General features: G+C 38.8%; 1 protein-coding gene across 8 annotated transcripts in view; it reads left to right on the top strand.

The window, feature by feature from the left end:
- GRIA3 (glutamate ionotropic receptor AMPA type subunit 3) overlaps positions 1–15,669 on the top strand; it is a 277,428-nt gene that overhangs the window by 167,123 nt on the left and 94,636 nt on the right. For all 8 annotated transcript variants that reach the window (XR_014780756.1, XM_084790517.1, XM_084790521.1 and 5 more), the window contains one exon: positions 6,000–6,053. Coding sequence is in view for 7 of the 8 variants with exons in the window: in XM_084790517.1 (XP_084646643.1) it covers positions 6,000–6,053 (54 nt within the window). In the remaining variant the exon portion in view is untranslated. The remainder of the gene's footprint in view (positions 1–5,999; positions 6,054–15,669) is intronic.

Here is a 15,669-nt window from a genome sequence, read left to right as displayed (position 1 = left end):
CAGATGCATGCATGCAAGCATGCCATAGTATAAATGTGTAGGTTAGAGGATAACTTGCAAGAGTCAGTTCTCTCCTTCCACTATGTGGGTGCTAGGAACCAAATTCAAGTCCTCAGGCTTATTTTCAGTGTCTGCTGGGCCATGTTGATGACCCTATCTTATGATTTCTTATTGAGTCTTCCACACATTGCATTAAGCTATGATAAATGGAGTGTGAAAGTCTGGGCTGCTCTTACCCTCTAATCCTCATATCCTAGAATTTTCTTGCCTTCTTCATTTCCTTTCTCTCCACAAAAGCTTCCCTACACTCAGCACAATATTGGCAAGATTCCTCTATTGTATGACCATGTGTCTTGCTGACAAATAACTTCAGTCACTCTCTGTGGCTGCAACACTCCCACCCCCCACTGCCATTGGACTGACTTTGGTATAGGTGGTTGTTCTTGTCCACATGAACTCAGCACACTCCTTTCACCAAGATGATTGAAATATAAGGCCCTGCCATTTAGACATGAGAGAGCAAGCGTGTGAACACTAAACTCACTAGGAAATAACTCCAATGGAATTGGCTTCTGATATTTACTAAGACTCAAACAAATTCACTAGACTCTTCATTGAAGAAGATGGACACCTCTGATCATATTGAAAATCTCTTCTGGAAGGTGTGGCATGTTCATAGGCTTTTTCTGCAACATACCACTCATTTAGCTCCCCACACTGCTGAAATTACATACAGCGCTATAAGAAAACAATGTCTCTTTTCCAACTAACAGAAAAGGGAAGGCAGAGGTGGGCCTGGAAAATATCTTTTCTTTGAACACACAAATTGTGATCTAATAATCTTTTCCTTGCAGACAAAATACCCATACAGTAAGGGAAAGCTGCCTGGTGAATTTAACCAAAAATCCTCCCCGCAAACATCACATTCTTTCCCTGTGCTGAAGTTTTCACATGATGCTTAAATCAAAGAAAAACAAATGAAGGTGAACATCAAGGCATGTTCTGTACTCAAAGCAAGATCAATCTTTTTCCATAGATTCTTTTCTGGAACTGATGTAGAAAATCCAAACATGGAGATACTTAGGTCTGCAAATAACCTAATCTGCATACCAGATGGATCTTAGGGGGGGGAACATACACACTTCTTCACACACATTTTTTTTTCTAAAATGTGAGCATAGAAAAGCAGATGCTTTTTGCCTCCCAAAGGATATGTGGGCCTCTCTCAAGTAGTCTTGTGGAGCAATTTCATTTCAAATTTCTAAAATTATGAAAATATCTAGATTAAACATGAAATTGGGAAAGGATGGATCTCTTTAAGAGGAAACCAATTTGAATGCTTTATAAATCATTTTTAACTACTCAGAGATACTTGGCCATAGGTTACATAGAAAAATAGAAGAGGGACATGTTAGCAAGGGAAAATCACCCCCAAATGAGTAAACTATGATTCACTGACTTCCTTGACAGAAACTTTGACACTGTCTCCATGGCCTAGTGTTAGTATATAGGAGATCTTTCCTCTGAAAAAACAAACAAACAAACAAACAAAAAACATAGAATACTCTGCTCGTTGAATTAGAACTGTAGCTGGGTTTTTCTCTCTTTGAGATGCTATATGTGAAGATAAAAAGAAATTTTGCTAAAACAATGAATTTTATCTACACTTTGCACATTTCTCTCTTATTACATTTATCGTGTCTGCCATCACAGCAGGCCATTTATCATCCCCAGCAAATCTTAGAAAAGCAAACTGACTACAGAACATGGATGTGGGAATTTGGTATTTCTTCCTTAAATGTCACATCTGAGTGTAAAAACAGCTTTTTATCCTTGAAGTTCTGAAACTAATTCAGAAAGATCTATTATAATTACTGCAAAAGTAAAGTTGAACATTCTCTTGGTTACCAGAGTTATTAGAGAAGTGAGGGTACAATGTATGCCTCGTTCATCTGTAACAGACGGAAAGAATAGAGATTGAGGCTTAGCTATCCAGTTCTCTTGTGCACCATAGTATACTCACTATCCCCAGCCCCTCCCTGTTTTCACAAGCCTTTCCCAGAAAAAAATGTAGATGGAAAGGTCAAGAGAAAGAATATAGCACATTTCTCACTGAGGCCTCATATAGCTCCCATCAGTAGGATCATAGTAGCTCCACAGATCTCAAGCCCACTGAAGCTTACTCTTTAACAGCTAGGAGAGCATTTCTGATGGAAACCTTCTGTGAAACATGTTACGTGTCTCTGATATTTTCATCAGAAATTCCTGATCAAAGTTAACTAATGTCTGATGACTCAGGCCCTCACAACAAACACCCGTGATTATACTGTGCAGCAGCACAATGTTGTCTGCTTTTCTGTTGTTGTTTCTCCTTTAAGTCAATCTGTCACTTCCTCTGGTACTAATGCACCTCTCCCTGATATCACTCCCTGCCTCTATACCCACCCCTTCTAGCTTGAAGTGTTTAATTTACTGGGAACTGGAAAACCCAAGATTGGAAAGAACTGTATGTTAAATCAGAGTAAAGAAGGCACTGAAAGCAAGGATGAGGAATTAATTATGGCCTTCAAGGCAGCAGCTTTGTGACACCTAAATGGTCCTATCTTTAGATAACTTTCCCATCTCCTCCAACTTAAGGCTAACTCTAGAAAGGGTGATGCAAGAACTTCCCATAAGTCCATTTGTTTTGAGCACAGCATCTGGGCATGGATAAAAACAATTCTAACAGCCTCAAGTCGTTCTGAAGCTGAAAATGCAATGTCTTAATGAACAACCCCTCCCTAGATGGAAGTAATGAGCCATACTCCATCATTCACATTTCTGACATGTTTGTACATGTTCTCCAGGTTGATTATAGCAACCTTGCCAGGGTGAGCAAGAGCTAAAGTAAGCTAATGAGGACTAAGAAAGTTGAGTGATTTTGTCCACTGCCAAGCAGTGAGTGTAGGATCAAATCCAACCCCTGGATTGTCATTCAGGCTCTTCAAATCATACTACCATTATGTATTGCTCCTTCTTGCCTTCCTTACATAAAAAACAAAAACAAAAACACAATATACTTGGCCCCCCACTGAAACAGCCGTCCTTGTTTTTCTCTGAGTTTGTTACATGTCCTTGGGAACATTACTCATTTTTCTTGAAGAATTAGAAACCCTCTGGTTTTATTATGTTGAGGGTTGTCAGTGAATTAAAAATTCAACAAATGTATGGCCCCTACTTGCCACCAAAAGTTAACAAATGTCACCAGCAAGGATGTTTCTCACAGGCAGACACTGAAGAATACATCCCAGAAGATACCTAACAGCTTATTTTGTGTCATGGCAGCATGAGAAATCATCTCCTCAAGACATTCATTAACCTTTCTTTTCCTTCATAAATAATCAGTCTGAAATGCAGCTCATATTTTAAATTAATTGAAAACATCTCCTGTGTTCCATCTCTCTCTCTTTCTCTCTCTCTTTTTTCTCTTTCTCTCTCATACACACACACACACACACACACACACACACACACACACACACACACACACACACAAGAAATGGCTTGAGTCTTTATAATAGTAGGAAAGTTAACATGATGCTCAAAGGTACAATTCCATTTCTATGGGCCAACCTAACCCTGCACCTTCCATGGGTGCTTCCATGGGTCCATTGTGCTTCACACCTTAGATAGCTTGTCTTCCTCCTCTGCCAAAATTTAAAACAATCATTAGCATTCAACATAAATAAAATGATTGGAAATTGAAAACATAGTAAGTCAAAATGCAGATAATATCCTTAACCTACATCAAATCCTAGCTTAGCCTGAAACACTTTAAATGTGCTCTGAGCATATACACCAGCCTTTAGTTAGGTGAAATCATCCAACACAAAGCCCATTCTATAACAAGCCACTGAATGGCTTATGTCATCTATTGAATTCTGCACTCAAAATGGAAAAATGCTAACATGGGTAAAATACTGCTCCAGAGCTGAGTGCTGGAGTACATCCCTACAATGCACATAGCTCTGGGTCCCATCACTATCGCTTCTAAGAAATGAAGTTCAACCTCTACTGCATATAAATAATTTACACACCACCATAAAGTTGAAAAACCATGAGGTAAATTGAAACATGTCATACAGTCATGATGAAGGGACTGGCTCTAAAGCAGTCTTCCAACTGTGATGTTTACCAAAATAGTTAGATGTGTTTGTCCTTTATATAAAACAGCACACTATTCATCTTTCTAAATACTTTAAATAGTATGCATATTACTTATCTTAACTAATAATGCATAAATATTAAATAAATAGTTTTGTACTGCATTGCTTTGGGGAAGAGAAACAAGAAAATAGTGTGCACATGTTTGGAATTATTTTTCAGATGTTTTTAATGTGGGATGGTTTAAATATGTGGCTTCAGAAACCAGATACAGATGATCTAATTGCACTGCCAGTATTTCCACAGAAAGAAAGATCCAGCTTCTAATTCCAGGTTTACCATTTTCTGCCTATGTGGTATTGGAGAAATTATTTAAACTACCTTTGGGCTATGATTCTTCATCTATAAAATTAGACTTAATTTTTTTCTAGAAAATTTTCACACATACAGCATCTAGTACTTGGCCTGCATATTTCAGATGTTAAAATAAAGGCAGTTGTAAAAACTATTATTATTATAGACTTTCATATATGCCTCCAGTTCGCTATGTATACAATTCTGAGGACTTGCCCAGTTGTTTTCAAATCTCTGACATCTGCATCCAGCTGTATCCAAAAAGGAATTCATCATGAAGCTTACCCTACAGCCTCTGACTTGCATTACTTCCTTCTAAGGCCTATTGTATTCATAGGTTTCCCTTGTTTTACTTAAAGAAATATTATAATATTAGCTTGAAGTTAGCACAAAACTTAAATACACATCAGGTTGTTCATTCAATCTACATACCGTTCCCATTTTGTTTCTACCACTTAAATCTAGGACAACGCCAGTGCATCGGTGTTTGACAAAATGCTTAATGAACCAAAATTTTCCTCTACTTTATTTCAAGAAAATTAACCTATGCATTAGAAAAAGAAAAAAAACAAGCAAGTACATTTTGTTGGAAAAATGTTTAGCCCACTGACATAATGAGACAATAAAATGCACTTTGAAAACTGAAGGCCAAGTATGTTACCCAGCATTACCGATGAAAATAATGATAATTATGATGACTCTGAGGACATGTTTCTCACCCTCACTATAGCTGCCATTTGGGACCAGATGATTATGGCTGTGGAGACTGTCCTAAGCGTTGGAAGACATCTAACGGCATCCCTGACCTTTACCCACTAGATGCTAATAGCAAACTTCCCAATTATGGCAGCCAAATATGTCGTCTGACAGTGCCAAATGTCCCTGGAAGGAAAACTACTCTGAATGCCCTAGGGCACTGCCTTCAGCATCAAAAGATATACAGATGGCCACACATCTTTGACATTAAGGCAAGAAAAGGAAGGGAAGCATTTAGCAAAGTTTTCAATAAGCAAAAGCAACCTCAGTTAACCTGAAAATCCCATTAACCCCATTCTTTGAGTGCTCTATTCCCTAAGCTTTCCAGATAACAAAAAAAAATGTACAGTACATTCTATTTTCTAATTTGTATGCTAAGTTCAGCTCATTTTCCATCTCAACAGCTAAGTACAGAAATCCAGTTCATGGGTGAGGGATCATCAGCTTTGCTTTTGCCATCTATTTTAAGTGACAATGGTGCTACTGACCTGGAAGTTTTAAGGGTTTTTTTTTAATCCCCTTGTTTTGACATTTTAACTTTGATATTGACAACTATTCCTGTTTTATCCGACTACAAGTGAAATGCAACAAAAAGGCGCTTAGTCTAATTAGCAGTGGGTCTACTGTGTATAAAAATCCCATCAAATTGTTGATCACTGAAAAGCATTTGTTCTAGCCATCCCACTGACTATATAATTGAAAAATGCCCTTAAGTAAGCAATATTCCTCATTTCTTCTTTCTGCAGGTTGTGATCCTGGGAAAACATTCAAGAGGTTATCACTACATGCTTGCAAACCTGGTAAGTTCAAAAAAATAGTTCAAGTGTCCCTAGGCAATATAGTGCATTTAGTTTCTGTCATGTGTAATCAGCTGCTATAAAGGAAATACAGGAAGCACCTAATATGTTCTCTAGATGCTTGGAGAAATAAATTCAGTAAACACCGACACTGCCTGTAGTAGCTTTATATTCTATTGTGCTGTCTTTTCCAGCTGCAAAGCTATCTTCTTTTCTTATTTAAAAGATAATTTGAGTCGGGTCTGGTGGAACCAGCCTATAATGCCAGCTACTTGCGAGGCTGAGGCATGGTCAGAACTCCAAATTTTCCTGTGCTTCCAAGCAACTGCAAGGTCATGCTAGTAAGCATAGTGAGACCCTGTCTCAAAATTTAAAAAAAAAAAAAAACTTTTCAAAACTGACCAAAGAAATAGCTCAGTGATAGAGTGCTTGCCTGAGAAACAGCAGGCATTAGTTTCAGTCTCTAACAGCAAATAATAACAATGATGGTAACAGTAATCCAATATATCTTTTCACCATTCTTAGATTCAATTTGGAAGCCAACTATTTTAATTAGGTGTGAATGTAAACCAAGGGACAAAGAACACAAGAAGTTGACTCCCAACAAATCCAAGTGCACATGCATGCCAGTACTTGATTTGTAGGTTCAGAGGCTAATAATCCTTTTCAAATCAGATACAACATGATGTACTTTTCTACTTACACAAAACACAACCAGGATCTTTATATTCAAATGCCCTGTGCCTTTAAGATTCATGACTTCAGAGAAGCTAGTGTTCCATCAAGGTCACCTTATACCTCTTCTTACTCTGAATGGACAGCTTGTTTAGTGATTAACAAAATGGCTTATAAATTAGAACTGCCTATTTGGTAAAGGTTCTATATAACGTCTTTATGGAATGAAAGATAAATTATCACATGAGTTCAAACCATAGTTTTGTTTCATTAGCATAACAAAATCATGATCATAAAGTTCTTAAACCAAAAGAATAGTAGCAATGGTAAATGATTATTAGAATTGTGCTCTTAAAGTTATAAAAGTAAGGGAAATATCTTGTTTTATTTATAAATGTTTTTAAATGAAAAAAAGAAATGTCCTTCAGGCCTCTTTCTCAGAAAGTCCCCAAACGCTACTGATTTCTGATGTAGTGTGAATCTTCAGTAAGCTGCTTCTGTCCAATTTGAGGATAAATGAATTGATTCTTCTAGGAGAAAACAATCCCAGTCCTTAGTTCATATGTTAAAATGCTCAGTTTGGATTTTAGACAACTGATAAGTAAGGCATGTTTTGAGTCAATAGAAGTTAGACTAGGGTAGCATGTGACACCAAGGTACCAGAAACACATGGGTTGAGTTTTTCAATTTCTTCCTATCTAATAGTCTGCTTTCCTTCTTTCAGTTTCGTACCTCCATTCCTCTCATTTTATCTTCTCCTCAGCCTTATATGTTAGATAAAGCACATAGTGCTTAAAATGTGGAGCTTTTTGTCTTTACTAACAGTGCATGAGGTGACTTTAGGTAGTGCTCACCCAAGTATTGATTTAAAAAAAAAAACTTTTGTCCATAAGGAATATTAGAAAAATATATCACTAGAACATCAAAACCAAAGTTTTTCATATATTAATTCACATGGAGCTAAAAGCAAATTGAACAAAAGTGAAATGTTTGATGCTCAAGTAAACGATAGAATGTGGTTTCTTCATACATCTATAGACAATAACTACGGCCGCACATGGTTGACTAAAGATTGAGAAAGACTACTGAGTTGGAGTTTAGAGTGTTTTCAGTTTTGCTTGAGTAACCATAGAGACATCAGTTTCCTTACTAAGGATGTAGAGGCAGGAATAGAGGATTTCTCCCATGTGTTAAGTCCCTTGGAATTAGATGCTAAAACATAATTAGAAAGGCAAGACACTTCTTTGGAGTAATAATTGTGAAAGACAATGAAGAGAGACAGTAGTAGGAGGGAAAGGTTTAGACTACAATACTCATCTGATACCACTGAAGAAGGAAAAGAGGGGGTCATCAAAAGAGCTACAGGCTATGGTGTATCTCTGAGAAAGTCTTGGCCAGAACAACTAAGAAGTCCTTTGCAAAGACTGCGAAGAACATGCCATTTCAGCCTCTCTTTGATCAACTATTATCTGGTAGATGCCAAGGAAAAATATGCCTTTCTCTAGAAAGCTAAGGTAGATCTTGACAATACCTGAAGCTGGAGGCTGTCAGCACATTGGACTCCTTGAGGCAAGTTCTTCCTGAGAAGATTTGAGCCCATTCACATCAGCAAATGTCTGAGGTGGCAGAAAATGACCTAAAGGGACCCTTCGTATCCTAGAATTCTCTCTCGAACTCCTTATGCCTAATAACATTCAACATTGAGATCCAGACAACCCCCACCCCCACCCCAAAAACGTGTCTGCAAACTGATGGAACAGCAAGAGAGAATTGCTACCTAGCAGATTGGTGCACTCCTGCAAACACAGCAATTGGACGGTACAAGGCCATCCTAGGCTACATAGCAAGACCATGTTGAGGGGTGGACAATGAGTAAAGATGTAACTGAGTTTTACAGTGTTTAGCTAACATCCACAAGGACAGAAGTGCTTGTGTATAATCCATAGAGATAGACAGATAAAGGTTCACAGAGAGATAGCAAACCAAGAGCAAGAATGAGCTAGAGCAAGGGAAACAGAAAATGGGGGGAGGAGGTTACTACAATGTTCTGGAAACAAATGGTGAACTGAATCCAGAGCACATAACTCAAAATAATGAGACCTTAGGGAGATACCTCCTACAAGAACAAGCAAAATCTGTTCCTTCACAAAGAAAGTAATGTATAGTATCATGTCAGTGTGAGTCATGAAAACATGAACTCATTCATTGCGCATTGAGTTGTCACTTCTTCCTCTAGTGACCTTCTTTTCATTTGAACTCAGCCACATAGTTTTCATAAGTCCTTGCACTCTATATTAGTTGAGCAGTAGGTAGGGAAACTGGTACTCAACTCTGACAGTAATAATGAAACACATAGTCCCTATCATGGTTTCCCAAAATTGTAAGGCACATAAGAATACTCCAAACACCTCTAGCAATGACATACACATACAGAGTAAAGCAAAAACTATTTAGAAGTCATTTGGATGGTCAAAAAAGGAAGTGGAACTAAGAAGATGTTTCCTTCCAAGATGAGCCATCTGGCCTTTCAAGATGAGCCAGCTGGGTAAAAACTGAGGATGTGTATAAACTCAGCGGAACAAACTCTAGTCAGAGTCTTAGTGTTACAACAGCACAGAAGCACTCCTTTCTTCTACAAGTGCAAATTCAAGAACACTCACCCTGCCTGAGCTTCCTACAATCACCTGCCCATAGCTCTAAGTGGCCTCTTTGATCTTCAGCTCCACATATCTGTCAGAGACTTTGATCTTCATGGGTTTCCATACACCTCCTTAGAGGCAGTCCTACAATGAGATGGCGGGAATGCCACGAATCCCCACAGAGGCCTTCACACGTCAATGTGTATACTGTAAGTGGAATACAAGCTGCAGAAAAGTCCATCTTGCTAAAATCTCTGAAAGAAACAAAAGATACTATCAAGAACAAAAGCCAGAGATATGATGTGCTCAGGCAAAAAGTGCACATTCCAATTAAGCAAGTAAGTCTTCTATAATTTCCATATCCACCACCTTTGGTGGTATCTTTTCTAGGTAGGGGTTGTTCTGTATTTGTTTTCTCTTCTAGAACAGTGCTGTTACTCTGCTCTAGTCCCTGGAGGTACTAGTGTATATGCAACCTGTCAGTTAAGATGCATCTCTTCCCCATATGGCAGGGTCCTATGTCCTACACTGCATTGCCAAGCATATAATGTATCATGATTTAAGTTTTTCATATATGTCAACAATAGTAACTCAGATAGTAAATGTAAAACCATAGGTTAAGATTAGGGGTTGAGCCAGGCGTAGTGGCACATGCCTTTAACCCCAGCACTCGAGAGGCAGAGGCAGTCTGATCTCTGAGTTCGAGGCCAGCCTGGTCTACAAAGTGAGTCTAGGACAGCCTATGCAGAGAAACCCTGTCTCGAAAAAACAAAAATAAAAAAAAGATTAAGGTAAAGATGTAGGTAGCATGATGTGAAACAAAGGCATTAACCTATGAGCTAAAAGTCAAGTTAAAATCCTTAGGATTCATTTAATTAGCCATATTTCTGATCGATTTATTAATTTGCAAGATTGAGGAGAAATTCAAGATCACTTTTTCCGTGAACAGGTTATTTGAATGAGCTAGTTTTACACGGCAAAACCTCTTTGGAGCTTATTGGTTTGAATTTCTATTAAATACATATTAGAAAAAAATAACAATCCCATGGATTCCTTGATATCACAGACACCACTCTTTAGAACAAGGCCGAAATAACTGCTTAAGTCTCAGATGTATAGTCAATGTAAAAAAAAAAATTAGGAGCTGGGAGTGGTTGTGCACACCTTTAATCCCAGCACTTGGGAGGCAGAGGCAGGTGGGTCTCTGTGAGTTTGAGGCCAGAGTAGTCTACCAATCGAGTCCAGGACAGCCAAGGCTACACAGAGAAACCCTGTGTCAAACAAACAAACAAACAAAAAAGAACGACAGAAAAAAATAGGTAAATTTGGGGGTTAGATACAGACTTAAATAGAAAAATGTAAAGGTGGTGTATTTAAGACTAAACCATTCCAAGATAAATTTTGTTTCTGTATTTTTTCTTAGATATCTCCCAGGTTGCCTGTGAAGAAAAGTGTAAACACAGCAACTGGGTAAATACTAAGCACATAGGCAGAGGGAAAAAACAGAGGCCTGTTGTTCTTAAGGTGGACTGACACATTAAAATCTTTCCAGATGGGCAAAAGCCAAGAGGACTGTGAATGCCCTTAGCCAAGTTCTGAACAGAGATGAGGACCCAAAGAAGTAATGAACATAGCCCAGCAGTTGATACAAGGCAAATTAGATAGAGGGAGGGGTGGTCCAGCAGCAGATATTCAGGATACCCTAGAAATCAGATCAAATAATCCAAGCACTTGAGGTTCCCAGGGAAAACCATGAACAATAGCAGGTCACATTCAGTGCTGTATCATTTAACCACTGCCTTAGAAGGCATGGCAGTTCCCCACTTTGGGGGACAGCTACAGACACTGCAAGTGGAAGTGAGGTAATGTCAGCTGTCAGTGGTAGAGAATATCAAGAGTGGGCAATCAAGCTGGGTATTGTGCAGGGGAGAAAAGGGATAGAAGTTAATGTATCTTTGACTCCTCCCCGCTGTGCTTGCTATTTTCTTGGGACTTCTTTGATCATCTTAAAACATCTGTGAGCAGAGACTTCTTGCCTGCCACCTCCTCAAATCTTTTTTTTTTTTTTCCTAAATCAGGAAATGGACTCAGAAAAGATAGCCAACTTGCCCAAAGCAATATCGACAATCTGTAAAGTGACTTGTTCTTCCATTCATTCTACCTGCACTTCTCAGCAAGTCAGGTCAGCGCCAAAAAGATCCCATAAGAGTATGCGCAAATAAGGGGCTCGTGGGATGTTCAATAGGTGGAGGCACTTGCCAGTAAACCTGATAACTTAAGTTCCACCCCCAGGGCCCATATGATAAAGAAAACAGACTCTGGAGGGTTGCCCTTTGACCTTCATGCCTATTCAGAGATATAAAGATATGAAGTACACACTATAGGCTTATAAAAATGAAGCGATCAAAGACAATTATAAACAGGGACAGCAAGCTGAGCATGGTATGATGGGCATGTGATCTAAGCAGTTGATAGGTGGATGCTATAGGATTAGGAATTAAAGGTCATCCTCAGCTTTGTGCAGAGTTCCCTGAATGGCCTAGATTGAGATGCTGAATGAATGCATGAATAAACAAACAAGCAAACAAACAAACTTAAAACGAGGACCACTTTGTGAATTGGCGTTTTAAAGCCCTCCAGAAAGAAAATGTACCTTGAAAGGTATATTGTATCTTGCTACCTCCACTCCCTAGTTCATTCTTGCTCTTTCACTCTTGGTCTCTAACTCTGCTATAGTGCTTCCCCTTTTCCTTCTTGCTGTCTCTTTCCCCTACATCTCCGTTTCTCATCATATGCTAGGAGAAATGGGGTAGAGAGAGATTTGATGGCACCTTTTTTATTTTACTAAGACAAAAAATCATCACTCATAAAGCAGTATGCAGAAGTGCATCCAGAAATAACCTAGGTTTGAAGAAATGATCTCTGTGCTTACCACATATTAGAATGAACCTAAAACAGAGAAGGACCAGCTTTGTTTCAAGAGAATGCAAAGCCAGGCATGGTGGCACATGCCTTTAATCCCGGCACTTGGGAGGTAGAGGCAGGCAGGCAGATCACTGTGAGTTCAAGGCCACCCTGGTCTACAAAGCAATTTCAGGACAGCCAAGGCTACACAGAGAAACTATGTCTTGAAAAACAAAAAAAGCAAAAAAAAATCAAGGGAAAGCAAATGCGATTGAGTCATGCTGCTTGGCTTGCCAATACCAACTAATCCCTTCTGCTCTCTTCCCCTTCCAGGTCTTTCTGTTCTGTTCTCTGCTTCCCTGTCCTTTGTTCTCCCAATTGTCATGTTCTATATAAAAAGTCAAATGCTTAAAGCCACGTGTTGTGATCTCCTCAGCAGATGGCATGTAAACACAGAGGTCACTGGTTTGGAGCCTAGTTTTGTAGGCAAGGGAAGTGGGCTTGAGGGAAAAAGCTGCCACAGGTCCCAAGTGCCAGGAAACACAGTCCCCTCCTGGGTACACAACCTCTCAGGTGGCTCAGGATTCAGTTCCATCTTAAAACAGAGATGTAATATAGCAGAGTACCAAGAGGCAGAGGAATTCAGATTGGTCTGTCACACTATTGGGGGCCACACGCATTAGTCAGTTTAAAGTACTCATTCCTTTTCTTGCAAAATGCTTCCCCATGCCTCTCTCTCTCCCTCGCCTTCCTTCCCCTCCTTCCTCCCTGACATTTACAAGGAAAATTGATCGTCTAGCCAATGTTTTAACACGATGAGTCTGTAGAATTGTATCTCGTCTCACAGGCTTCTCAATGCTATCTCTAAACCAGGGCTACTTAGTAGCTTTATGCACAAGTGTCCCATGACTTTATGGGGTTATATCATAGGTTGAAAATATCATAACTTGATAATGTGTTTAGTAGGCTAAGCTACTGAATATCATAGCTGAGCAACAGAGGACACTGCAGAGGGTCATCATTTACTCTGGAAGTTACATGCCTGAGTAGGAGGAGCTCACTGCCTCTACCCAGGATCACCACACAGGGTCTTACCACTAGACCCAGAATGTATCAAAACTTAAGGAATATATCAAAACTTAAAGTATATCTTTTAAGGATGCATAGCAGTTTTGCACAGTTCAAATACTAGCTTGGGCCATCATAAGGTGGGAACCATCTATACTTGATGTGTGGTCCCTAGGTTGACTACAGGCAAACTCTCTTGTAGTTGTGTGGGAAATGTTAGTGATTGAAACTAGTTTATTAGCTCCTCTGCTGGCAGAGTTTTCATTTTATCCTGGCCACGGTATCATCCAAGATATGTCCTCCTGATGTTTTAATGTTAGCTCTTTTTTCCCTTTCTCTTGTCTTCTTCTCAAATCCCATGCCCCCACCTCTATTATATGGAACATTCAGTTCCTTAGATCTTAGCCCACACTCTCTTCAGAGCTGACCTTTGGGGTACCTGCAGAACCAAAAGTCTATTTACTTAACAGGGTCTACCTGAAGAATTAGAGATTTTGAATGACAATACACTGTATGAAATACTGAGTAGAGTTGGTACTCAACCAGTGCTTATTTCTGCTTGCTTTGTTGCTATTTAACCCATTTTCTTATGTCAAAAGCAAAAGGCTTCAATACATCTGTTTCTTAAAAGGAGAGCTTATTAATTAATTATAAAGATGAGCTCATTTATCCCCAAATTTTCATAGATCAATAAAGGTGCCACAAAAATAAATTAGTTAAATGAAACAATCAAAGGCAGACACGTCAAATCTAAGTCTACAGATACTGATAATAGTTACTCTGTCTCCTCCCTCATATCATCTAACAGGTAACATTCAACAGTCAATGAACCAGCACTAGTCCATGCACGTTTGGGGTAGTAGAACTCTAAAAGCATACACAGACTCTTTTTGTTTTTATTTCATTTTTACTGTGAGGGGTGGAGTGGAAACTGCATACATATGGAGGTCAGGACAACTTGTCAGAATTGGTTCTCTCCTACTGGGTTCCAGGGATTGTAGTCAGATCATCAGGCTGGGTGGCAAATGCCTTTATCCACTGAGGCAATTCACTAGCTCCTAGGTTTTCTTTTCTTTTCCTTTCTGTATCATTTGAGTGCCCCAAATTGCACTCACTTCACTACAAGGAGGACAGAATACTCTGTCCTTGAGAAACTTATAATCATATTGATGAGAACAGTCTTGCCTAGCTTATGGTAACTGGCCTAGAGATAGACAAAGAATGAAGAGAAGGGAAGGAAGAAGAAAGAGGGAGGGAAGAAGTAAGGAACGGGAGGACACAAGTGAGGGGATAACAATTAAAATGTAATCTGAATAAATTAATTAAATAAAAAAATAAAGGGCTACTTCAGAACGATTCTTTAAACAGTGAGAAAGATCCATTTACATGACAAATCAGGAAAAGTTCATCAAAACAGAGCATCACATGCCAAGGTTCTGAATACAAAGCTTTTTCTAGACTGACAAAATGCAATTTTATCTAGACCAGAACAAGGCTTTACTAGTCTGTACTAAGCCAGTTAAGGAGCATTAGAAAGTCATAGATACAGTTCAAGCAAGAGAGGGACATGATCTGATTTATGCCTCAAAATTCACCAGTCAAGTGCATAAATTTTACAATAAATAAATCATACCTCAGTAAAGCTGTTATTTAAAAAAAAATAGTATCAGAGGCTATTTCCTCACCAGTAGCAGTTATAAAGTCACAATTACTTTTTATCCTTACAAATAGCTCCAAATAGACTGAAGTCCCATTAGGGTGGTGGCCAGGTATGTTTTGGCTCACAATTGTATCCACTTAGAAGATATCAGAGAATATTTGGTGACTGAATATTTGGTGACTGAATTGGAGAATAAAACAGCTAGTAAATAATTTGAATAGCCTGTAATCAAGTGCTAATTTGTATGGAGTAATCTTTCACTCTTTGAATTGCCCTCACCCCCACCCCTGCTGGAGAAAGAATCTGCTTTCCAGGAAAAGACTTCTATTTTTCATTAGGAACCTGGTAACTTAAGACACCAAAATTACTTTGCATTTTTTGTTGAAGCATTACTCTGATGAACAATTTGAATAGCACTAAAGATGGAGCCAGCCTTCATGCAAATGATAAGATAAATTGTTGTCTGTGGCAGGCTTCCAAATCCACATTCTACTGCTTTTATCTTCCCTCTAGCAGGCCACTTTCCCATTTCTCACCTATGATCTATTATCAGCTCAGTGAAAGTCACCCAACTTACCTTGTACTTGTTTTCCTCTATGTACAAAATGTACTGTAAGAACAATTCTATATGCAAGAAATCTTTGTATAATATCTTGAAAATAAAATAAAAAAT

Source organism: Acomys minous, assembly GCF_964271855.1.
Source record: "Acomys minous genome assembly, chromosome: 7".
Lineage (NCBI taxonomy): Eukaryota > Metazoa > Chordata > Mammalia > Rodentia > Muridae > Acomys > Acomys minous.
Note: the sequence above shows the minus strand (reverse complement) of the source record. Positions and strands in the feature narration are given on the sequence as shown.